The sequence below is a fragment of the Alternaria ventricosa genome (genome assembly GCF_023758065.1).
Source record: "Alternaria ventricosa strain BMP 2768 chromosome Unknown scaffold_6, whole genome shotgun sequence".
Taxonomy (NCBI): domain Eukaryota; kingdom Fungi; phylum Ascomycota; class Dothideomycetes; order Pleosporales; family Pleosporaceae; genus Alternaria; species Alternaria ventricosa.
Genome location: NW_026055686.1, coordinates 1,917,765 through 1,941,505, shown reverse-complemented (window position 1 = coordinate 1,941,505; position 23,741 = coordinate 1,917,765). Strand labels below are relative to the sequence as shown.

At 52.3% G+C, this 23,741-nt stretch overlaps 10 protein-coding genes across 10 annotated transcripts; 8 read left to right on the top strand and 2 right to left on the bottom strand.

Annotated features, from left to right (window-relative positions):
- Positions 1-352: 352 nt before the first annotated feature.
- J4E93_004740 (uncharacterized protein) lies at positions 353-621 on the top strand (the record flags this gene model as incomplete). The annotated part of the gene is made up of 2 exons (XM_049342667.1): positions 353-475; positions 523-621. 2 exons carry the CDS (start codon positions 353-355, stop codon positions 619-621), a joined length of 222 nt encoding a protein of 73 aa, XP_049200819.1.
- A 1,077-nt stretch (positions 622-1,698) lies between these two features.
- On the bottom strand, positions 1,699-2,945 carry J4E93_004739 (uncharacterized protein; the record flags this gene model as incomplete). Its single annotated transcript, XM_049342666.1, has 2 exons — positions 1,699-2,708; positions 2,891-2,945. 2 exons carry the CDS (start codon positions 2,943-2,945, stop codon positions 1,699-1,701), a joined length of 1,065 nt encoding a protein of 354 aa, XP_049200818.1.
- A 1,430-nt stretch (positions 2,946-4,375) lies between these two features.
- On the bottom strand, positions 4,376-5,174 carry J4E93_004738 (uncharacterized protein; the record flags this gene model as incomplete). Its single annotated transcript, XM_049342665.1, has 3 exons — positions 4,376-4,574; positions 4,696-4,940; positions 5,040-5,174. The coding sequence occupies 3 exons, from the start codon at positions 5,172-5,174 to the stop codon at positions 4,376-4,378; spliced, it is 579 nt and encodes a 192-aa protein (XP_049200817.1).
- A 669-nt stretch (positions 5,175-5,843) lies between these two features.
- On the top strand, positions 5,844-6,987 carry J4E93_004737 (uncharacterized protein; the record flags this gene model as incomplete). The annotated part of the gene is made up of 3 exons (XM_049342664.1): positions 5,844-6,632; positions 6,684-6,885; positions 6,935-6,987. The coding sequence occupies 3 exons, from the start codon at positions 5,844-5,846 to the stop codon at positions 6,985-6,987; spliced, it is 1,044 nt and encodes a 347-aa protein (XP_049200816.1).
- Positions 6,988-7,231: 244 nt separating this feature from the next.
- J4E93_004736 (uncharacterized protein) lies at positions 7,232-8,644 on the top strand (the record flags this gene model as incomplete). Its single annotated transcript, XM_049342663.1, has 1 exon — positions 7,232-8,644. One exon carries the CDS (start codon positions 7,232-7,234, stop codon positions 8,642-8,644), a length of 1,413 nt encoding a protein of 470 aa, XP_049200815.1.
- A 316-nt stretch (positions 8,645-8,960) lies between these two features.
- Positions 8,961-11,049, top strand: J4E93_004735 (uncharacterized protein; the record flags this gene model as incomplete). Its single annotated transcript, XM_049342662.1, has 3 exons — positions 8,961-9,704; positions 10,212-10,555; positions 10,608-11,049. 3 exons carry the CDS (start codon positions 8,961-8,963, stop codon positions 11,047-11,049), a joined length of 1,530 nt encoding a protein of 509 aa, XP_049200814.1.
- Positions 11,050-11,395: 346 nt separating this feature from the next.
- On the top strand, positions 11,396-12,703 carry J4E93_004734 (uncharacterized protein; the record flags this gene model as incomplete). Its single annotated transcript, XM_049342661.1, has 1 exon — positions 11,396-12,703. One exon carries the CDS (start codon positions 11,396-11,398, stop codon positions 12,701-12,703), a length of 1,308 nt encoding a protein of 435 aa, XP_049200813.1.
- A 534-nt stretch (positions 12,704-13,237) lies between these two features.
- J4E93_004733 (uncharacterized protein) lies at positions 13,238-14,964 on the top strand (the record flags this gene model as incomplete). Its single annotated transcript, XM_049342660.1, has 2 exons — positions 13,238-13,243; positions 13,414-14,964. 2 exons carry the CDS (start codon positions 13,238-13,240, stop codon positions 14,962-14,964), a joined length of 1,557 nt encoding a protein of 518 aa, XP_049200812.1.
- A 3,300-nt stretch (positions 14,965-18,264) lies between these two features.
- J4E93_004732 (uncharacterized protein) lies at positions 18,265-21,668 on the top strand (the record flags this gene model as incomplete). Its single annotated transcript, XM_049342659.1, has 4 exons — positions 18,265-18,424; positions 18,478-18,936; positions 19,189-19,943; positions 20,667-21,668. The coding sequence occupies 4 exons, from the start codon at positions 18,265-18,267 to the stop codon at positions 21,666-21,668; spliced, it is 2,376 nt and encodes a 791-aa protein (XP_049200811.1).
- Positions 21,669-21,979: 311 nt separating this feature from the next.
- On the top strand, positions 21,980-22,729 carry J4E93_004731 (uncharacterized protein; the record flags this gene model as incomplete). Its single annotated transcript, XM_049342658.1, has 2 exons — positions 21,980-21,988; positions 22,118-22,729. The coding sequence occupies 2 exons, from the start codon at positions 21,980-21,982 to the stop codon at positions 22,727-22,729; spliced, it is 621 nt and encodes a 206-aa protein (XP_049200810.1).
- Positions 22,730-23,741: the final 1,012 nt, after the last annotated feature.

Sequence of the window (23,741 nt, the reverse complement as noted above, 5' to 3'; positions counted from 1 at the left end):
TGGTTAAACACAGCGCATACATTTCCTGATCTCCTATCGCCGACAGTGTACGACGCCCCGTGCACATCGCGCAGACCTGAAGCACGAGAGAGAGAATCGTCTCCTTGGAGTCGGAAAACTGCAGACCGCTGCGGGCGCTACAAGCGTACAAGGGTTACGCTAGCGATAGAGGGTCCTGGTGCACCGAAGCCGTTCGGGAAGTTGAGAATGTATAAAGACGCGCCTCTGGCCTATGTGAGATGTAATCGATCTGTTCACCTTGATTTGTTAGTCTCTCTATACATTCCTTCAGTCTTTCAGCCGCTCTTTGCTTACCTGTCTCTTCCAAACATCACTGTCGTTCGCTTCAACCATGTCCTCCAAGATGCAACTCCAACACCGCCACCTACCCAGAAGCGTCATGTGGATGCACACGCCCATCGACAGAGTAGCCATTCCTTGTATGAATGACGCCGAAGGCATCGTAACTATGCCGGTGAGTCGAAAGCAATCATCGTCCTGGGCGTCCACTGATCGTTGAAGGTACCCGGTCGTCGCTGCCCTGCCTGTCTCGAGCGTGGAGACACGGTCTGGGTTATCCCTGGAAAATGCTGCATCCAGTGCGGTACTCCCGTTAACTAGACGGAGGCTATATCACAGTGAGTATACACTGAGGCGACCCTGTGGCATTGACTGATCGCCGTGCAGGACGAACGTAACTTCCGAACTTGAGACTTCGCGTGCTTTCCGGTGGTTGTCATGGCGCGCGTAGAGTGACTTCCGCATCTTGCGTTTGGGGGTTGTTTGTCTGCATTTTCAACTGTTGTCTAGTAACGTTGTACTTGTACTTGGATTGGCGGATCTGTAATCAACTCAGACGGTTCCTCGTGGTTTAGTGCTGGTGTGAGCGTGAGACTCGAGCCCAATCTACGTGTGTCATCTTGGTGATCAGTGAGTGCCTATTTTGGAAGTGACTGCTCTTACCGACATGACCAGAATGAAAACTGTAGAGTGAAAGAGAAGTTCGTGAAATGCAGGTCACCCACAATTGTGAGGGTACCGTAAATGTTGAAGCGCACCCACAATACTCTGAGTTCCTGTTGGATCGTCGTGATGGCGCCATCCCGCGCGGTAACGACGTTTTCGAATGAGACGTAAACAAAGCTGAGCGTGGAAGCGGCCGATGGAGCTTTGCTTGGCGCCTCAAGGTCCGGGAAAGAGCGCCCAAGGATCAGCAGCGACTAACGCAACGGCAGGTGACAGCAAAATCGATCGCAGCTTGTTGAGATGACCAGTTCAGAGTTTGAGTGTTAGCACTAGAAAGTGAAAGCATGACTGGGTAGGACTGTGCGACATGCAAATACATGGATGAATTAAGTGAGATAGGTAACCAGCAGCTGGGAGCCGTTGGATCAAAAACAGCCGAACAGTGTCTGGCGCGTGAATGTCAGAATGTCAAGCCTGACGACGATCTCCAAGAAACGCCTATTCATCCCAGCATATGTGGTGATGTATGCCAAACCTCAACGCCATATCCAAATATATTACAGATTGCCATTGAGCCCAGGAAACAAAGCTTGGTCATTATAGTCGTGTTGTGTGGGACTGCAGAGGCCGGATCGTGCTTGGTGCGCGTGCTGGCTCGGTCCCATATCGCGTCTCGCTCGATGGCCCCTTTACCGGGTTCGTGGGTGACGTGTGGAGTATGAGATGAGACGTTCATTTCTCCCCAGTTTGCCGTTCATGTTGGGTCATGACCCATCGCATCTTATCGCGGGTTTGCTCCAACGAGTCGACAAGTTTCTGTGCCTCTCGCTCCTTCTCTGGTAGTGCGCGTCGCAGCCTCTCTGCTTCCTGTATGAGAGCATCCATCTCTTTCCGGTGCTCCTTCTTGTATACCTCCATCAGGTTGACCAGCTTGGCCTCGGCCCGAGTGGATCGCGAAGATTCGTGTTGTAGCTGGTCGCTAATGATGGCCTGTCGCTTGATCTTGTCGGCGTCTTCGAGGCGCTTTCTCCGTAGCTCGTTGAGCTCGTCGTTGATTTGGCGGACCTTCTTCTCGTAGCCGTCGGTGATGCGCTTGAAGCCATCGCGTGCGGTTTCGAGGTTCGTGTCTGCCATGCCCCTCATCTCGTATGCTTGCGAAAGCTGTCGTTGCGTCTCGGATCGTGTGTCGCCCAGCATCCGCAGCGCTTCTTCGGCTCGCTGTTCGGCGGACTTCCTTCTTTGTATTTCGGCGTCGAGTGTGGCCTTGAGTTCTTCGAGCTTCCGATCTTTCCGCTCTATGGCTCGCGCATTGGTATCGGCGAGCACTTGGAGATGTTGGTGCTCGGCGCGGGAGTCTTCGGCTTTGGTTTGCGCAGCCGACCAACGCTTGGCCTCATCTTCTCTTGCGAGCTTCTCGGCCCTGAGTTCTCGTCGCAGGCGGTCGTTCTCTTGCGTGATCTTATCAATATATTGTGACGTCTTTGAGTTGGGGGTGCTGTAGTGGTTGGGGCGGGCCCACGGGCTGTTCTCATCGGCGGCGGCAGCCATGGCGGCTTTGTCGACAGCTAGCGGGCCTGAGACGTTGCGGGGCGATGTGTAGGAGGGCATGGTGGTGGTCGAGGTCGTGCGGGCTGGTGCGGCGTTCGCAGTGCGAGAAGTGTCGTCGGTGGTCCAAGCTGACCCGTTCATGTCATTCCTCTTGCGGGCGGTGAAGTTGAGTTCGGGGAGCAATGGGGCCGAGTCTTGAGAGGGTTAGCATCGAACGTTGTGAAGGCGCGTTTCAGGAAGCGGCATCGGGGGGCCAAACAATGCAATTGTGCAGCGCAGCGCGGACAGGAAAGATGTTTATGCGGCGCGTCAATCAGGACGATGGGTGATGCGCTGTGTTTGGGGACGCCAGGGGTCCACCCTAGCGCTAACTTACCTGGAGCCGTAGCGGCCGCGACTACCTTCCTTCTGCGAAAGGGAAGGAGCGGCATGCTTCGAGTGCGCAATGCGACCGGACTGGACATCTGTCTCTGGATTAGTTTTGGTTTTTCGAGAGCCGTCGACCACGATCCAGTGCTGCTGCTCAGCAATTGCCCACGAAAAGGCACGAAAAAGAATGCAACTGCAGCAATCTAGCGGAGATTGCACACCACCAACAGATGACTGGGTTGAGGGGGACTCATACCTTGCTGATGGTCTTGTCGTGCTCCGGCGGATCTTCACAAATTGTTAGCAATCTCTATTTTTCTTCACTCGTTGGTATTTGGCAGGCGGCGAGGTTGGGCGGATGAGGTTCCAAACGGTCGTTATATCACGAGCAACAGGAGCGGCCAAGTCAAAAGCAATGCGTTTTGCAGTGTGAAAACTAGTCTAGCCATTCGGAGCGCCTACAAACCTCCCCTTCACTTCACCTTGGATTCATCGTGGTCTGGTAATGCTGGTGTAGCAGTTCGCCAATCAGCGATGATCCCCGTTCAGGAACCCGCTGTCAAGTGGGGCGGAACCCTAGCAACTGCCCTACGGAACGTGACGTGTGCGTTTCCCGCACGAAACACCGTAAGACCGCTAGGCTCGTCAGCCAGCATGAACGCGTTCGTGCCGGGACATTGCGATGCTTACAAGTGTGCTGGGGAGTCCTTGGTGCTCCAAGATTCGAGGATTTCGCACCGAACTATCTTCACGGAAGCCAGCAGCCATCACAATGATGCTCATGTACCAAAATATTGAGCCTACTGTAACCCGCAAGTCTGCCTGCTTCCTCTGTCACAATAATATCGCAGGCCGTATACCCCACATTACACTACCAACGTGGCTGAGCCTCACCGCCCCCAGTATGACTGTGCTGGGAGTCACTGTGTAACATGAGTGGACATGATTTTCACTTGTAACAACGGCCGCCACCCTCCATGCAGATGGGCCTGGTACTGTCTCTATGAATAGACCCAACCGCTGAGGGAAGAGCGCAGCACGCTAAGATCAGAGACATCTCCAAAAGCACCAGCTCTACTGGTGAGAACTACCCAAGCAGCATAAGGAGCTCATAACTTGCGCAGAGGCGAACTGAACGCACTTCCACGTCTTGCCTTTTTGACGTCGTCCATCGATGAACCTGAGCGTTACGTCAAATGTCCTGTAAGAAGACGGTTTCGTTAGTGGTCTATGGTTGAAACATGTTTCCGTATATTGAGGCCTGATGTGGTCATGGACAAGTCAGTTTCTTGGTCGATCATGTGCCTTTTCAACGTATAGACCGAAGATAGGTTGTCCGACTATGAACCAAGGCGGCCAGGAAATAATGATCGGGTAGCGACGCGATATTGGATATCAAAGACCGACTGCCAAAGCGCAGTAACAGACACTACAAATGAAACGGATATCATTCTTTGAGTATGTACATCTAGCGGGCCAAATTTCTCTCCATCTAGAACATGTCAGGCGCCTTCTTGACGCGGGTCTTTGGGCCTGTCACGGGCGTCTCGGACGAGATGTCGTTATTCCTCAACTTCTCCAGCTTGCGCTCATTGTCCTCGTACGCCAGCTTCTTGTACTTCTCGATAACCTTGTCCATTTGCACTTGGCTTCCGGCGGGGACGTTGTATGGGGATCCGACGTTCATGATCCTGTATTCGTTAGCCTGAGACTTCCATACCAGTCCCCTCTCCATGTGCGCTAATTCGCCTTCGTCCCAAATCATAGTTCCTCCTCCTATAGGGCTGCCTGCCGTATTATGGGTATACGTACTCTGGGAACTTCATGTCGACGTATTCCTGAGGCCGTGTGTTCGCGAACAGCACTCTGTCTTCACCCGCCTGCTCGATCATGCGCACGTGGTGGTCGTTCTGTGAAGTCCACTTCTCGTGTAGTCCAGCCGTCGCATTGGAGATCATGCGGGTAATGTAGGGCTCGTTGTTCTCGCCGTCCGGTCGCGACAGGGCGTATACGGCGATTCCGACGGGGATGACGCCAATGGTCATGAAGAAGCCATACTACATGCCAATTGAGTCAGTAATATTCTTCGTATAATGCTGCGATAATTCGAGAGAATTCCAGGACCCTCTGGGAGGGGTAACGGGCTGTTGACATACACCCATGGGCTCGTCGGCGGCTGGGGTCGGGTGGCCGTGAGCGTGCTCATCGTGTGCGAAGCGGCGCGACTGGCGCGGGAGTGAGGTGCGGCTCGTCCGGGCAGCAGCCACTGCTGTTCTGCGTAGTGACTGCATCGTGAGGTTGCTGGCGGTCGTTGGTACCGCTGGGTTTCGCGATGATGCTGAGCTCGAGATTCGCTTAGTCAGGTGTCCCTAGTGGCTTGGCATCTGCGGCCGCTTCCTCTCGAACTTGACAATCATCGCATCTGCAAGTCATATCTCCATGAAATCGTTTCACGTGTAAAGAATGGTCTATAGTTCTGTTCCGCAACTTGTCATCATCTTGAGAACGTGACCAGTTCATGCGCGTGTTGACGTGAACATGCGCCCACGGAAACAGGCCGACCAACACTCCTGAAGTTCTATCGGAATCATGGAGCATCTTGAGATATACCTGGAAGTCTGATATCGTCAGCTCTGAACACACACGCAATGGGTCGTTGCGTACTGAAGATTAGTAACTCTTACGGCCGTTGAGATTCCTTTGTTCGGCCCTTGGATTGCGTAGCGGTCCTAATCGGGAAACGACCACCCGAGCCTCGGTATCTTCTCCGCAGAACACCTGTGGAGGATCTGTGCGAACACGAACTACAAACGCGACCGAGCTGTCTTTGCTTTTGACTTCCTATACCACCAAACTCCATTCAAAGAAATTTCGCTTCCTCGTCTGCTCTCCCGGGTCACTACCGCGAAAGTCGACCAAAGCATTCAGAAGTCTGCCATCAATTCATCAAATCCATCATCATGCCTTCATATACTTCTATCCATCTCGCCGAACGGCCAGTTGACACTGTTGTCGCCGGCAAAACCTTCACACCAAAGCAGCAAGAAGTCCCATCGGCATCATCACTCAAGGATGGCGAGGTACTCTTCCAGACACTATACCTATCACTCGACCCGGCGATGCGCGGCTGGTTGAACCCAACGCGATCTTACATTCCTCCAGTCGAGATCGGTGCTGTTATGCGTGGCAGCGGTATTGGCCTTATCGTCGCGAGTAAGAGCAAGAAGTTCCCCGTTGGTACCTACGCAACTGGCATGTGCGGATGGTCCGAGTACTCGGTGCTGAATGAGAAGCATGTTGAGTCGTTAGATCTGCCGGAGGGGGCTGTACCAACCGATGCGCTGGGCGTACTGGGAATGACCGGTCTTACCGCTTACTTCGGGCTTCTGGAGATCGGTCAAGTCAAAGCGGGTGACTTTGTGGTTGTCAGTGGTGCAGCTGGAGCTACCGGAAGCGTGGTTGGCCAGATCGCGAAGCTGAAGGGCGCCAAGGTTCTGGGTCTCGCTGGTGAGGACAGCAAAGTATCATGGTTGAAGGAGGAACTCGGCTTTGACGAGGCGCTGAACTACAAGGACCCGGAGTTTGCAAAGAAGTTCAGGGCTGCAACCAAGGGCCTGATCGATGTGTACTTCGACAATGTAGGCGGAGAGATCCTTGACCTTGCGCTCTCCCGAGCGAAGCCTTTCGCGCGCTTCGTCATGTGCGGGGCGATCTCCGAGTACAACAAGAAGAAGCCTCAAGGGCCAAAGGTATGTCAAACATCTCAAGTTGGTGTAATACGCCCAGCTAACTGAGCTCAGAACTACATAATGATCATCTCAATGCGCATTCGCATGCAAGGTTTCGTCGTCTTCGACTTCGCGGACAAGTACGCCGAGGCTAGGAAACAGCTCGCGCAGTGGCTCTCAGAAGGCAAGCTCAAGAGGAAAGAGACAATCATCCAAGGAGGCATCAACAAGGCCGAGGACGCGCTAGTCGGACTGTTTGAGGGAAAGAACACTGGTAAGCCCGTCCCATCACTGTTGAAGAGTCGAGTCACTAACCACTGCAGGCAAAATCATGGTACAGGTCGCAGATCCTGAGGCAGTCAAGGCAAAGTTGTAAAGTTATATTTGATCATCAATCGAGTTTCTGCTTGTGTTAAATCTACGCGTAATCTTGGTGAGTTTGTGCGACGAGGTGCTCCTTCCATCCAGGAGGCGCACGGTTACACCTGGCGTGGCCGCCTGCCTCAGGCGCGCGGTCTCGGCAGTCGAGCTACACTCGACCCAGCGCACTCGACAAGCTCACCGTTCATCCTGACAGCTACATGACCTCGCAACTGACACCAGCTTCAGCGGCCGCGACGATGTCGTCTCCTCGATACGCAGCGGCAACGAGCCGGCTGGAGTCACTACCCGCTGAACTCCTCGAAAGGATCCTGCTCGAAGCGGTACGCGGAGTGCAACCCGCACTGACGGTAACAACGGTATCTCTCAACAGACGATGTATGCAGGAAATCCGCAGCGGGCAATCCCGCGCTTCCAAACTCCTCGCGCTTAGATACGTGAGTCGCACCGTTTACAACCACGCATGGCGCGCTCTAGCAACAGTAACCGACGAGACCACTTTCGACCTATGCTCAAAGCAGAGCATGGAAAACCTCGTGGCCTTAGCGAATTGCAAGGATTTGACTCCGTGGGCTCGGAAACTGACCATCACTTCCCGCTACACCGAGCACCTCCTGCCAGAGGTTGGTAACGTGGAAACTGGTGAAGTTTTCAAGCACGAAGACGTATTCGAAGCTGGTCTTTTGTATAGGACTCAGGCTATCATCAAGAGCGAGCTCGATTGGTACTCGGAGCTGTGGTTGTCTTCCGATGACTATCACAGCAGTACTGCACGTACACTCCAGGATACTGTTAGGAGCAGTCAGCTTTGGCAACTCGTTCTATCGTGTCTGGAAGCTTTACCGAATATCGTCAACATCCATTACTGCGCCAGGAGAGTCGCGGGCAGATTCACCGAAGTCTTTCGAGAAATGGCAATGATCAAGGACGTCGACATATTTTGGTACATATATGACCACTCAGGCATTCAGATCGGTCAAAACCTTCTCCTCAGCGCCCTAGCGCAATCTATCGTTCTTCCTAAGAGACTCAAACTCGTTACGGAGATGAACGGATTACATTGCTTCACGATACAAGCTACGCTACAAGTCATCGAAAAGGTCTCGAGCAAAGTCGAGGTCCTGATTCTCCGAGATGAATTTGGCGAGGGTGGGTTGCAGCAAAGTTCACCCCAAGCATTGTCGACCGTGGCTATCACCAGAGACACCTTTCCAGCATTACATACGCTCGTTCTGGATGGCTCCATTCACCAAAGTGCCCTGGGCGGCAGACCGCTTCCATCAGCCATGGACGTACCCACTGTTGTGAATCTCGTATTCAGAGACACCAAAGTCGACCACCCGAGGCTACTTAATTTCATCGCGCTGTTTAGAGAAACACTTCGCCAAATAACATTCGTGGACATGTACATCGACAAATACAAGTCGATATTTGAGCTTTGTCGAAATCTCAATCTCGAGCGCTTGGAGGTTACTGATGGTTATGGCGACGGCCCGCATGAGGTTGTGCTCATCACAGACGTTCCGAAAGTACTGTTCTATGGCGCCGCAAAGACAGTTGTGGTCGATCCACCGAAAATTATGGATGCACTCGCCAGACACTGGGCAGAGACCGAAGTCACCAGTAACCCGGAGAACGCCGAACAGGTGTAGAGCCTACATCGACGCCAGGTCACCTATCTTGTATGCTTCCATGTTGATGTAGGCTGCAGGCCTGTTTAGTTTGTTTCTTGGTGGACGTGCTAGGGGCGATCTGTGTGTCGTAAATACTACTATTGAACGAATCAGATGTCTATGCAAACAATGCGCATACTTAACGCCGCTGTGAACAGTCTAATCTCGATCGAGCCTAGTCAAAATGCTCTTCCAAGGTTGACTGTGCCGCACTTTCCAAGATGCGGAAGTCGCGCCCCGCACCAGATGCACAGTTTCCAACAAGACACTCCACCTCTCTCTTGCCGTATCCAGCATGACAGAACCTCCACCTTTCGTGTATGATCCGTTGCCCGCAGGCTACATCCGTCTGCTTACGCCTACCCCCAGCGAAGCCGCCGATGGCCACACCTGGAAGATACAAACGGTTGCTCTCGACCGACCCGACTTGGAATTCGATGCGCTTTCTTATGTATGGGGCTCAGACTCTGAGCGTCTCCGCATTACCCTGAACGGTTGCGCTATGCAAGTGCATCGCAATCTGTATATTGCACTACCGTACCTTGCTCGCCGCGGAGATGGTGGACCAGTGCGGCCGATTTGGATCGACGCCATCTGCATCAACCAAGCAGACCGTGAAGAGAAGATGGTGCAAATTCGGGAGATGAACCGCGTCTACAAGCAGGCGAAAAGAGTCTGGGTTTGGCTTGGTATTACAAAGCACCAAGACCGCATTCCTGACGCTCTCCGTTTTCTTGAGAACCTGCGCGATGAGAAAGAAGGGCAACAGCACAGAAACATTGACGAACTTTATGGGAAGTTGTCCTTCGATACCTTGGATGCAAAGCCCGCGCTGTGCCACGTCGTGCTCAACGACTGGTTTGGAAGACTATGGGTCCTACAGGAGGCGGCATTAGCGCGAGAAGTCACCTTCCTCTGCGGCGACAGTAAATGCAGCTGGGAACTCATGGAGAATGCGATGAAGGATGCAGTGCTTTGCCAAATCTTTGACAAAGAATTCGATGGGGTTAAAAATCCTTTGCCTTTGCCTGATGAGCCTGTACGTACTGGAATGGCGAGAGGGCTATGGAGGATCTCGATGTTCTGTGTTCGAACCGTCGTGCAGCTGTGTTGGAGTGAAGACGTTGACAATCCACCCGGCCATCAAGTCCATATGCTGGCTCTCGCAATGAACATGTCGCGTTCGCTAATATGTCTCAGACCTGAGGATCGCGTCTTAGGACTGCTAGGCTTGATGGATCCGAAGTATTTAAGATATCCTTGCCTCGATCCGGCGATACAGTATTCTTCAGTCGAAGACCTATTTACTCGAGCCGCTAAGTTCATATTGGAGATGGCTTGGAAGCACGAACATAGCACGCTGTGGATGTGGCTCGGCTGGGCATTCGCGCTTGACAAACGCCAAGGTCTACCATCTTGGGTACCAGATCTCCATCGCTCAACGCCCTGGAATAATTCTCAGGCGGATTATGAACGCAAGAGACCTTCTCGGTACGCCGCTATCAGGAAGAAGCTACATTGGCGACCAAGCGTGGAACAAGAACAGCTGGTGCTAACGGGCAAAATACACGATGAAGTCGTCAAGGTGTTCGCAATGATGCCATTCCCTGATTCTAGCCAACACAACATCCGATCAGAACAGAGAGAAAAACTGCTGGCTATCGCGAATTGGGAACAGACGATCGCTGCTGGTATGGATGATCCCACGTTGACACGGCCACGAGCGGGAATTGGAAGCGATAGAATCCATGAAGAATACTGGCGTGCGCTAGTAGACAACCAAGAGCCCGGGCGTTACCTAGACCAGACTATAAAACACGATTGGTATCTTGACTTCCAGACAATGGGACGGCGACTGAGAGGCGTCGATTTAAACCCAACAGCCCTGAAGTAGGTCATTCTTGCATATATTGGTACCTGCTGATGTATTCAACTTAAGCAGAGCAAAGTCAGATCATGTAGACCTTGAGTCTGGCACCTCTATAAACGTTTCTGAACAGTTTCTTGAAGCAGAAGACCAATGTGCAAACGCGTATAAGTTCATGGAGGCCATGCAGAAGGTCAGTTTCAGGCAGCTCTTCAAGACCAAAAAAGGGCATCTCAGCTCGACGATTCCGGGAGTGATGCCTGGTGATGTTCTGATAGCGATGAATGGGGCGCCAATACTGCACGTGATCAGGAAAGTCAATGCTGCTGTAGACGGCGAACTGGAAATTTGGGAGTTTGTAGGCGATGCCTATGTGTATCCGCCGGACTGTGGGAACGACGAAGAGAGTATTCTGGAAGAGGAACAAGTTAACGGAAATCATGCCGAGGAGAACACTCGAGCAGATAGTAATACTGATAAGGCTGATGACGAGGAGCGGGAGTTCGTGTTTGTATAGATCAGCGATTTCGCGAAAGGAAGTAAAGGGTTCGAAGTTGATAGAGGGTGGCAGGTGGAAGCTGATTACCAACTTCGAAAACACGCAATAATACTCCAAGCGGAAGTCTGATATTCAGTGTCTTCTCTGAGATGTCCAGCGAAGTTCACTATGTAAAGGACATGGTGAGGGCTGTCAGGCGGTACCTGCAGTGACACCCCCGCGCTAACCCCACCCACGAAGGCACGTGCACTGAACTTTCAGAACGCCGCTACGATTTCCCTCCCCACTCACTTCCCAATCCTCCGCCCTCTTCCCGTGAAGGCATGTTATGCTTCGAACCCTATCACGATCGATAACACGAGCCATGGCATCCAACGAGCCCGCCCGTGTTCCCATCCCAAAGAATGGCGTCGACTACCGTGGCAAAGTGGTGCTTGCGCCCATGGTCCGCTCCGGCGAATTGCCCTCACGCCTCCTCGCGCTGAAGTACGGCGCCGACTTGGTCTGGGGACCCGAAACCATCGATCGCGCCATGATTGGCACCACGAAGCGACTGAACCCGCACACGAATACCCTGGAGTTCTCGCGCCTGCCGACTTCGAAGATAAAAAACCCCACCCTCGATCCCGAGAATCGCGAAAGCGTTTTATACCGCATACATCCGGAGCTGGAGAAGGGAAAGCTCATATACCAGATTGGTACGGCGAATCCGGAGTTGGCAGTTCAGGCAGCCAAGATGGTCGCAGCGGATGTTGCAGGCATCGATGTCAATTCTGGCTGCCCCAAGCCATTCTCGACTTCCGGTGGTATGGGCGCAGCGCTGCTCAAGACACCAGACCTGCTTTGCAACATCCTGACGAGTCTCGTGGAAGAAGTGGGAAAGCCATTCGAGATCGGCATCAGCGTCAAGATCAGGATTCTGGACACGCCAGAAGAGACAGCAGCATTGGTGAAGAGACTAGTGCGCACCGGCATCACGGGTCTCACGGTACACTGTCGAACCACACCGATGCGACCCAGAGAGCGCGCGATTCGGGACCAACTCAAGATGATTGGAGAGATATGCCACGAAGCAGGCGTCGCATGCCTGATGAACGGCGACGTCACATCGCGCACCGAAGCCCTCAAACTCGCCGAAGAGTTCAACGTCGACGGCGCAATGATCGCAACCGCAGCCGAGAAGAACCCCAGCGTGTTCCGACCTGACGCAGAAGGCGGGCCACACGAGTGGAAATCGCAGTGGAAGACCGTTGTTACCGAATACATGCGTTTCGCGCTACAAGTAGAGAACAGATGGGGGAACACAAAGTATCTGCTCAGTCAGATGATACCAGGGAAGGAGAAAGCGTATCAGGCGATGAACAAGTCAAAGTGCTACACGGATTGCATCAAGGCGCTGGGCCTGGAGAACGTTGACGACTTGCTACAGCAGGCCAACGTTGTTGACGAGCATCTGGGCATACCGCAGAACGAGTCGCGCGCTTCTAAGCGCGCTCGGGTCAAGGAAGCCGCAAATCCAGAGAGCGATGCTGTCGAAAGGAAGGAGAAGCGCAAGGAACGGGATGATGACGAGCCTGAGGCCAAGCGCGTCAAGGTGCCAGAAGTGGAGCCAGAAGCAACTGTGGCCATTCCACCGCAGGAGATGGCGGCTCCTGCTGCCTTGAGCGTATGACATTTTTGAAAAAATCTGGACTGGACGTGTATCTATTTGGGCATTGCAGCCGTATTGAGCATTTACGAAAGTGCGGAGGGTCCCCCTTGGTGGTATGCAGCCATGATATGGGACAATGAAATGATATCAATAAAGAATTTACGGTTACTATGATGCAATTATACTTATTCAAATGACTACCAAAGTCCCCAGGCATGGTTACGTCGCGTCGCTGATGTATTGAACGATGGCACGCGAAGGCCTTCAGGACTCGGTACTAGGGTCTGCTCGTGACGGCTAGCACCACGCTAAGCGGCCCCACTGCTGCGGAGGTACTGTGCCACATACTTGGCTACCGTCTTTGATGTCAACTTTCACTTTTCGCCCTCATTCTTAATATCCTTAGGAGACATTAAGAGCATTCCAGAACCGACAATGGCCGCATCTACAGACGCGGTTATGGCAGATATCGGCGAGGACAGAGCGCAACTCGGCAGTCTACCGAACGAGCTACTAAACCTCATCACAGACTTGGTGGTCGCTGGTGGCACGCCAATGGCGGTGATGCGACTGGTGAACAAGCGATTCAAAGCATGTGCCCAATCGCACCTCGTCGATTCTCTTGAAGCAAAGGTATGTACATTATTAGCTTCGTCGCAAGGGCAAGTTGCGCCGGGAGCTGGATATCGTCTGGTACGATCGGTACAGCTGACATTGATATTTCACTATAGACTTGGGATGTTCGTAGTCCCCACGATCTTCGCTCGTTGAGCGAGATCAGCAAGGTGGATGCCTTAGCCCAGGCGATGAAATCCCTGCGTATGACTTGTTGTTATGAGGATTATCATGACAATCCTGTCGCTCTCAGAGCCGAAGCAGATTATCGACATCATAAAGCAACCAAAGAAGGCACTGAACGGACGCTCTCGGCTCAGGACAGATTCCGGATGCAACGCAGAACCGCCCTGTTGGAAAGGTTCGCGCACCCTTCAATGCTTTCAGAAGAGACGGAAAACGACATAGCAGCTGGGGGCAGGAACTACGCAGAGCGCCTCAGGTTTGAGACCCCTTCAGAGGAGAAAGTGGGTTGGTTGAGAACGATAGTTCTACCTGATCTGGAGTCGCGCTGGCAAAAACTGAAAGAGGAAAACAAGTCCATCTTCGGGAACGTATGGACCTCTTCCTTGGTATCCCCCAGATTATATGGGGCGCATTACGATGCCGTCGCCGAATACGTCTTAGCAAAAGAGGGGTTGATAACCACCATCGCGAATAGTTTATCCCGATTCAAGCAATTACACACTTTCAACTTCCTTGAACCCGATATCGATGCCTGGAGCCGTTACGAAACGCTGTTCAAGGAAGTTGGTGAAGAGCACGGCCGCTCGCAGGGATGCCGGAGCCCATACGCCAGGGGCTCAAAGCGAGACGCAAACTCGGAGGCCATCGCATACAACGGGATGATGATCGGCCTCGACGTTGCACTTCGAGCTGTACAGCGAGCTGAAATCCGCCCAACAAGCTTCGCAATGCCAGTACCTAGTATCGGATTCCAATCTTTCAAGACCACCGTCTCGAAGTACGTTGTGCGCGAGGTTCTTACACACACAAACAAGCTGTGTCTCAACCACCTATCGTTAAGATTCCTACGTATTGCGGAAAGTATCGACGACAGACCCACCTTTGGAAATACCTTCGGGTCGTCTCCCCCACCGCTTCACACCGAAATACTCTTAACGAATGATAGCTTCCCCAGCCTACGCGACCTGACTTTATATCTTAACCAGGTCAGATCTGAGAACGAACCGGGTCCAAACATCCAGGACTGCAAGGCAGCAGAACTTGAATCCCTAACCATTCGATTCGACCCCCGATTTGAAGCATCGGCAAATGGTCTTCTATGGCACCAAGACTGTTTGAAACACTTCCACCAGAGTCTCAAACACCTGACTGTTGTTAACGCTTTTTGCGGCAACTGGAACAATTTTCTCCGCGACATCGCAAAGGCTCAGCTGGAGACATTGGATATTGTGATTGAGGATGATGTTCTCGGGATGGTTAGGACGAAAGTGCCGTCGTTCGACGACGTGGAGAACGGGATGGTGTGTGTTCAGGAGCGGTTTAAGAAGGCCGCGGAGAAGGTGGAGGTTAGGCCGGATTGGGTTTTCGATCTTGTCAAGCGGGTGTGGAAGAATCAGGATGACATTGTTGATCGGTTGCTTGAGGATAGTGATGAGGAGGGGGCGTTTGATTGGGAAGAGGATGATGATGACGATGAGTAGGAAGTTGTAGGATAGGGACGCGGCAGATGTGAATGAAGTTTTGGATGCTCGATATACGCGCTGATTTGGAATTCACTGTTATACGCACTCAACCGCATAGGAGCGGTCAAGTGGAAGTGGGCCCTACAGTCATTGCAAAAAGCCTCATCGCGATCCCGTCTCTCATGAAAGCCTCAAAGCTCGATCTTACTCACGATCGCCAACAGTGCAAGCTCCGCTATCTTGTCGTCAGTAACATCCGGACTCATTAGATCAATATACTCACATCTACCCGCAATAGGTATAACGTCAGCAACTGCGAATGCTTTCTGCGTATCGCCGTCTTGCACCATCCAAGAAACGCCGGCTGCAGTTGCTGCCACCCAAGGTATCGGCCCGACGATGCCGATGCGGAGCCCACTCCATCCTTCCACAAATTCTAGCTCGGTAGACACTACTAACCAAGTCAATTCATAGTGATGATACCAATGCGCTGACGGGGATGCGCGGGTAAGGGTGTCAGCAGCAGAAGGCCAAACGTGTGACAACTGAACACAAGCCATGAGTTACTTACACGAAGACATGTTTCTTCTCCCATATCTGATCGGCCGTTGCAGCTCATGTGAACGCAATCTAGGGTTTCGTATCTGCTACTGCAGCATCTGTCTTTTCCGGTTCCGAAGGGTGGACGATGCCTTCAACGAAGTCGATGTCCACCCGGTAACGGGCAACGATTGTGTTGACTGAATTGGAAGCATCTCGCGTCCTTGTAGGGGATAGATGGCGAAGAGCAACGTTGATATAGCCTTGGGGCGCATCGTAAGGAATTCTTAGCCAATCTGTGATACGACTTGGTTGTAATGTCCGTTGCCACGAAAATCCTTCACCATCAAGTTTTACACCGCGGAGTCGGAGTTTTCCTGCAACCCTAAGCAGTACAATGACCGCTGAAAGGTTCAAGACGGCACTTGAGGTTTCTAGTCTCACAGTATAGTGGTCATTGAATGATGCTACGCTCAAGAACGATGCTTCGCGACTCGTCGAAGAGACTTGGTGGTTGCGGGAGCTACAGCTCCAGGACACTGCCTGGAATGAGCAACTTCGAACCATAAATCGAGCATGATGCTGATCAGATAGCCTGGGTGTATTCCAAAATTCCACGAACTCGTCATGTACAACGAAAGCTTCGGGGACAGGCGCTCGGTCACCAAGTATGTCTGTATGAACCAAGATGGGGGCTGCGTTGTAGCGAACATATCCTGATGGCTCTTTCTCCATCAGAATTATCCCAAAGACGTAATTTACACGCCCTTCAAGAGCCAAGGGCAGAAGTACGATCCATCTGCCTTTTATCGTGCGGAGAACGGAACGTGTGGAGCTTAGGCTTCGAGTGCTCAGGCCCGATCTATACCGATAAAGAGGCATCTTTATTGCCACTCCACTTTTGACAAGCCTCAAGTACTGGTCGTCGAATGGCTTCCAGTATTCAGCTGGACGTATCTGAGAATACATAATGTCATCAGGGAGGAGCCTGAGGTTCGGCGCGCAGTCTTCACAGGAAGTTCTTCGACAAAATTGGCTAGTTGAGGAAGCGATAGACGGCGCCCCAGGGGTATCACAATTGGCGTATAGAAATAACGTGTAGTCGGCGTCGCTCTCGAATATGGCTTGCTGCAACCTGCGAAACGCCTTGAGCCCCCCTTCCCCATAAAGTAAAGGCATGTTTGCATCAAACAGACCGAGTAGACAGTAAGCCATATCTTCGGGTCTAGTGACAAGTCGATGCGCAGCCCACGAAATCTTTTCTGCGGCGCTGTAGTAGTCTCTGGAGTCAAACCAGTCGGTCTTCAGAGCGCTAGGGCGGATACCAGTGATGGAGGCAATTTGACCAGCGCGCGAAGCCTTTGAGCCAATAGGCGCCCAGTCGACTGCGTAGAACTCGACGCTGTATGGTGCCAGTAATTCCTGCAGGGTCCAGCCGCGAGTGAACCATAAGCTCTGTTCAAACGCCACATCACACCCAGTCTGTCCATCTGAAACGTCGCTCAAGTAAGCGTAGCAAATCTGAGCCTCCTGATACCATCGAAACATTGAGTTGATCGCTTCTTGAAGTTCAGCAGAGCTGGATTTGTCGATGCAGCAGCTGTCTATCCAGACCCAATCGAATCCATCTTTGATCGCGAGTGCGCAGGTGCCCTGCACTTTGGTAAATCCTCGTTTGGTCCGGGCTGGACTGCTAATGTTGCTGATGGGTTCTTTCACCACGTCCTCGTAGACAAGCTCTTCTGCTTCCCAGCGATGTGAGAGAATGACATACTCGGGCACCTCGCCGATGAATGTCGTGAGTGTTAGGGTCCGCGTGTTGAGTAACCTCATAGTTGCGCGCTTGCCGTACTGGGCTCGGTGTGTGATCAGGCTTATCTACCGTGACTGTTGGTGTTATGCGACCGAATTAAACCTTCTGGGCGTAGACGGCCAAAAGGATAGTAGAATGGAAAAGATCTGGTGTCATGATGGTGGCCTCGAATGTGCCAAAGCCGCCATCAGGCTGCAGGTGAGCCACAGCCACCCGTGGACGTGGGCCTGCATGCGGGGCAAATGCAACTGAAGCCCGCGCCTCCACTGCTCGTCATGCAAAACATCGACGTATATCAGTCCAAACCTATAGTGGTTTCTGAGCGCGATAGTGGAGAGCCGACGAACTCACGATCGGATGTGTGAACCTTCGCCGTGGGAACCCGCAGTGAACGCCCGCGCGTTCTGGGGGAAGCGCGCCGACGTGAACGCGCTAATCTATCACGTGACCTGCCTCAGCTTCTTCGATTGCACCCCAGGTCCAGCTGCTGCGTTGACTGCGTAACCAACTGCGACAAGCCACAGTGTCACTCCAGGAACACAGTCATGTCTATAGCAACGCGCATCAAGAGCAGACTTCGAGGACTGCTGGAGATGCGCAGCCGCGAGGGACGCGCGAGCTAGGCTGCCTTAGGTTTTCCCCGCCTCTCAATACTCACCGGCCGCGTTCCACAGCCTCAATGCGCCTGCGATACAGACACAAAAACTGAGCATGCGTCCACAAGCGGAACTTTGTGAATGCACGGATGACGTGGCGCAATTCTGGCCCCCAACTGATGCAGACGAAGCTCCGCCTCGATGCAGAGCCGCGGCCCCTTCGGAAAATCGAAGGCTCGCTTCCTTCATCCCGTCTTATTCACGACCACGCGCTCTGGCCCCTAGCATCAACGCGTTGCTCGCCAGCTTCTTGAGAGCTATCATTTTGTCCGAGCTCTGATATTGGGTACGCTACGCACATCTGCGTCAATGGCCGACAACGGTGTCAACGCAGTCGAGATGGCGACTATCGCCGGGGCTCCAAAAGCCACCAAAACATCCGTTGCTGCAACTTCAAGGACGGTCACCCCAAGCCCAAACATGCTGAAAGACGAACTGCCACCGATTGGATTATGGTTGTGTGCTGATGGTAGAAGATATCCTGTCCAAGTGTCATTTGCAGGTGTCGTTAATTCTGAACAGGCCCATATCGCCGATATATAGAGGCTTTGAGCGGATCCAATCCTGGCCTGAAGAAGGCCGATCCAAACAACAAGGATGAGCCCCTGAAATATGGCAACGCGCTCGTCGCGCTCTTAGACGCCCCTGCTACTGGAGCATCTGGTTTCACAACGACTGAATTCAGAGGCGAGAAAGAGCTTGTTAAGCACTTTGAATCCGCGGGGCACAACCACAACCGTCGGCGCATCTATATCATGGAGGGTCTAGCACCTGATTTTGTCGCAGCCGTCGGCGGTCACTTCTTCATGGATCCTTCATTCTTCCAGCGGCAAGAGAGGACATGTGTCTGGAGCAACGACTTTACACCAGTGAGCGATGCATTACCCCAACCCAGCCTGCTAGACCCGCAGCAGGCTTTTCAGCTCCAGTATTGCGAGTTACGGCAATTTAACAAGGCGCTCGAAAATCGCTATTTCTTCTGTAAGCGGACGAGACGGCATGTGGGCATGACAGCATCCCGTCCAAAAGAGAAAAGCACGATTGGGATACTAAGGCGTAAAGTCGGCTGGTGGTCTCGCAAGACCGAGGCCGGCGGCTGGGATGGTACGTAATTTTCACACACTTGATCCTAGAATCACTCTCGAAGATATCTCGCTGCGTCAGAAGCTCGACACCGGTTCGGAAGACAAAGCAGCAAGGAGCAGTCCGAGTGATCTTAGCTGATTCACGTAGTGGTTATATTGTGTGATCCCCAGCTGGTTGACCTTCACCCTCCGCCCAAACAAGTCAATCCCGACGATAACACGCTTCGTGAAATCAGCAAAGGCGACGTACTTGAGAACGCACCCTTTCAGGAAGGCTATGTTGACTTCATTCCACCCGTCCCTCATCATCAGATACACAGCAAAGCACGACATCCGCATGCGTCAATGCTGCGCGACCTCCTCCACTACTACCAGCAACACTCCGATCTTTTCTCCGAAGATGAGTGGGCTACGCCCAATACATCAGCAATGTTTCTCAAGAAGATAGTCGCTGCGCACTACCTCCAGCTTGTCGACTATATCAAAGCAATGCTACCTTCACTGGAGCTTCGGCTTACTACTGCATGGGTCGAGGAACAGGGTCAATGGAAAAGCTTGCAGACTATCTCGCGACGGTGTGGCAACTATCGCGACGACCTTGAAGATGCATTGCTGAGTCTCGACTATTCCCTGAATGGGCAGATCAACAAGTCCGTCAGGTTGCATGCGTCAACGTGGAAGGACTGCGAGAAGGACTTCCAATACGTCTACTTCCGTCTCAAGATCCTTAAAGAACGGGCCGATAATCTGATACAAGCCATGACTGGACTGGCATCGATCGCGGGTAATCGCCAGAACTTGGAGGAGGCCAAGCGCGTGAAACGACTCAACCTTCTCGCCCTGCTGTTCATTCCCTTGGCATATACGAGCAGCTTGTTTAGTATGCAAGACAATTACGCACCGGTAAGATCACCATGAACATATTGTTAGTGAACAATTACTAACCTCTCATGCGCGGTCTCAGAACCGAAGTGAATTCTGGGTGTACTGGGTCAGCGCTATCGGGGTTGTCGCATTCACCGCCGTCATCACGTGGATCCTGGACAATGCTCTGAACGACGAAGCGCAGTGGACCTGGAGACCAATCACCTTCCTCAAATTCTGGGGCGTCGACGAGCAACAACCTCAACCCGGAAAAGTGAAGAGAAAAATGACTAACCTCTACCGGCTATGATCGATATAGCTGCTATGATCATATAAAAAGTGCCGTCTGCATTGCCTGTGGCTTCAACACTTTCACATCAACAGGGTCATTGCAACGTCTCGCTGAATGGGCTTTTTCCCATATGACAGTTTGCATTGTCAAAGCACTCGGTGGGTGCTAGGTGCATGTTCGCGCACTTTCCCTTCCGTTCCCAGAGGAGTTTAATACCTTTGTCCTAGCTTTCCTAGCACTTCATCCTTCATTCTTATCTTAATCACAGGCTTTATCGATATCACACCAACGACGTCATCATGAATGAAGTCTCGAGACCATCTGCTCGCCTCTGCTGCATGTGCCACCGTAAAGCTACATACATGTGCACAACATGCAAACGCAGCTATTATTGTTCGACGGAGTGTCTGCAGGATGACAAATCCGTTCATAGGCTGCTCTGCGGGGCTTATCGAAGTTATAAGACACAGATCCCTCCTGAACCCGGACTGTTCAAGGCCATCTTCTTCAACGCCAGAAAGGCCGCACCCGAATGGGTATGGGTGAGGATGACGTCTCAGCCCGGCGATGAGGGCTTTGCTCTCCAGTACTATCTGATGCCAGATGATCAGAGCAAGGGACTCGTCAGCTGCGGGAACTCATCCTACAACTGCGTTTTGAAACGCTCGCACGATACTATCCACATGCTTGGCTGCCTTGGAGCGTGCCCAGCTTTACCGGATCAACTATGCCTGACTGGCATTCCAAACAAGAGCATGGGAAACATTACGCCCGAGCTATCAAAATGCTGCAAAGGGAATATACTGTTCGTTGGCCATCGCGCACATCTGGACATGACAAGTTTCCGGCATATCGTCGACATGATGTACATGGAGTACGACAAATCACTCCGCCAACTTGGAGACAAAAGAATAGGCTACATCCCTGGTGTCCGCATCAACTGCATTGGTGATCGGCTGGTCAGTGATCGTCCATCACTCGAGGCTTGTAAAGTCACCGACGGCTTCTACGAAAAGGACGAGAACCTCCTCATGTGGATTGCCTCCAAGATCGGTATCGATCTTTTCGCTCGCACCATACCCCCAGCGCTACCCTGGAGAAATCGGAGCGGCGGTTACAAAGGCTTGCACCATGCCTGGAACTTCGGCTTCGCACAACTCAACCCTTCTGAGTGGTCAGCCAGCCTGGGTAGTGTTTGCATCGCGAGAAAAGACAAGCAGCCGTTGCTTGTCGCTCATATTGCAGCTCTACTGGCGTACCTATGCTCTATCGGTAGTGGGCAAGTTCGAGAGATCCTGGATAGCAAGCAATCATGGAACTTAGCTTCCAAGTTCGATGAGGCTTTCGAGATGCACAATGACCTGTTACTCCAGAGAGCTTCTAAAGAAGATTTCGAGCGGTTTTGGATGAAGTGGATGGAAGAAGAAGGTCGACGGAAGTATGGGGATGTCTCCTCACCGTATGCGGTCTAGCGCGAATGCGTCCATCGCGTCACGAAGTTTCCAGATAGCGTCTAGAAGCCATACTAGGTCCTTCAAGAAAAGAGGTATTTGTCTTTGCTCGATGCAAGAGAACTCGGCAGTCAGGTCCGTCGGCTTGGTACCAATGGTGTTCCGGTAGATGTGGCTGCACTAGAGCTTGGCCCATAGTGTCCTGCCGCTTTTCTTAATTAGCCAATATGCATAGGGCTCACTAGCGCAACCTCGACTTGATACCTATAGAATATATATTCAAAGTGCATCGTCGTGTTCGTTGGTAGTGTTTCAGATAACATCATTCCAAGATGCATCTCGTCTCTCTCCTTCCTTTCCTGGGCCTCGCCCTTGCAACCCCATTGCACCCACCTCCGCCTCCACCTTCACATGCACCCGCACCTGCACCACCTCCACCACCACCCCATCCCCACCCTCACGCCCCCAAGTCTAACATCAAATGCCCCATAATCTTCGACGGCCGCATCACCAAGAACCTAACCCTCCAATCCTTCGACACACCCACCGGCTCCACACCCTACAACCCAGACTACGTCAAAGGCGAAAACCGCACCTGGTCATCCATCCTCCTTTTCCCCAAGACCACACCTCCATCGCGCTTCGACAACCTCCACCAACACAAACCACTCGAAGTAACAATCGACGACGGCTCTTTGTTCCGCGCAGGCGAAAACCTGCAAACGGGGTTCCGCCGCGCCGGTCTCCTTCTCAAAGATGATCAAAACGATGCCGGGGCTGATGCCTCAGACAACGGAGTTGTAACGTTCCATTGGAGTATCCGACAGGATGACCACAGACCGCTTAATCTGAGTCATGAGTATATGAATGTGTGGCACGAGAAGGGTGATTACAGCGGTAACCAATTCATGTTTGTGGGTGGCGTTGTGCTGGTCGGTGATGGCGGGACGGGGCTCGATACGAAGAAAGAGCGGGAGATGTGGAAGGTGCAGAATGCGGAGAATGAGTTTGTGTTCCAGACGAGGATAGTGAGAGGGAAGTGGCAGAATTTTGGGGTGCAGTTGGATTATGTTGGGGAGTAAGTGCTTTGTGTATTTGGGGACGTGGGAGGTGCATGCTGACGAGATAATTAGTACGATCAAGGTGTATTACTCTGCGGGCGATAGGCCGTTGAAGGCTGTTACGAAGGCTACGCCTAATAGCAATGCTGGTGGTGGGCAGTTGCAGATTGGTATTGCGAAGAAGCCGACTGAGACTGAGACGGTGGTGTATGATGGGTATCAAGAGCCTATTCCACTCCGCGGTGAAGGACAAATCTACGGTGGTATCTTCGTGGAGGATAGCTCGAATGGGTGTGTCAGTCTTTGAGCCCAGTTAAAGAAAATTAGATGAATGCGCACGTGTGGAAAAGATAGCTTGCAGATTCATAGGTTGTATAGTCAAACACGTCTCATCAACTATCCGTCATGACTAACATAGCCCATACCTACACGATCTAGCTCTGTGTTCCAGGTTCCTAGATTATGTAAGGTGAAGTAACATAACCATACTTCTCTATACCACCGTTTCGCATGAAGTCGAGGAGGAAGTCTTTAAAGCCCTGCTCCGATGCGCGAGACAGCAGTTGGTGTGAGCTCGCCTGGTAGTTTTGGTTCATCAGCGATCGCAAATACTCGATCGGAACAAGCGCATCGTCGGGTAGATTGGAATGTGGTCCTGCAGGTAGCTTACGCAATTGCGCTATGCTATAGCCCTCGCGTGCGCAATACTCAGATAGTGCGTCCACGTGTGCGCAATGCAACGGCTTCCTATCTTTTCGAGCGATCACGATTGAGCCTGACAGCGGCCACCATTGCGCTGGGTTGAGCCTCTGTGCGAATTCATTCTGTGCATAGCGTTTTGCCCAATCTCCAAGATGATGGCGATTCCGCCATGGTAGAGCCTCTGGAATCTGTCTTGCCTCGAGTGGAATGCCGATTTTGTCGCCTACAGGAAGATTGAAAGGCCGGTTCATGTTGGAGAAGTTGCTATACAAGTTGACCTGCTCGAACTGGGGGCGATCACTGATAAGTAAATCACCTCCACAGCTCACAC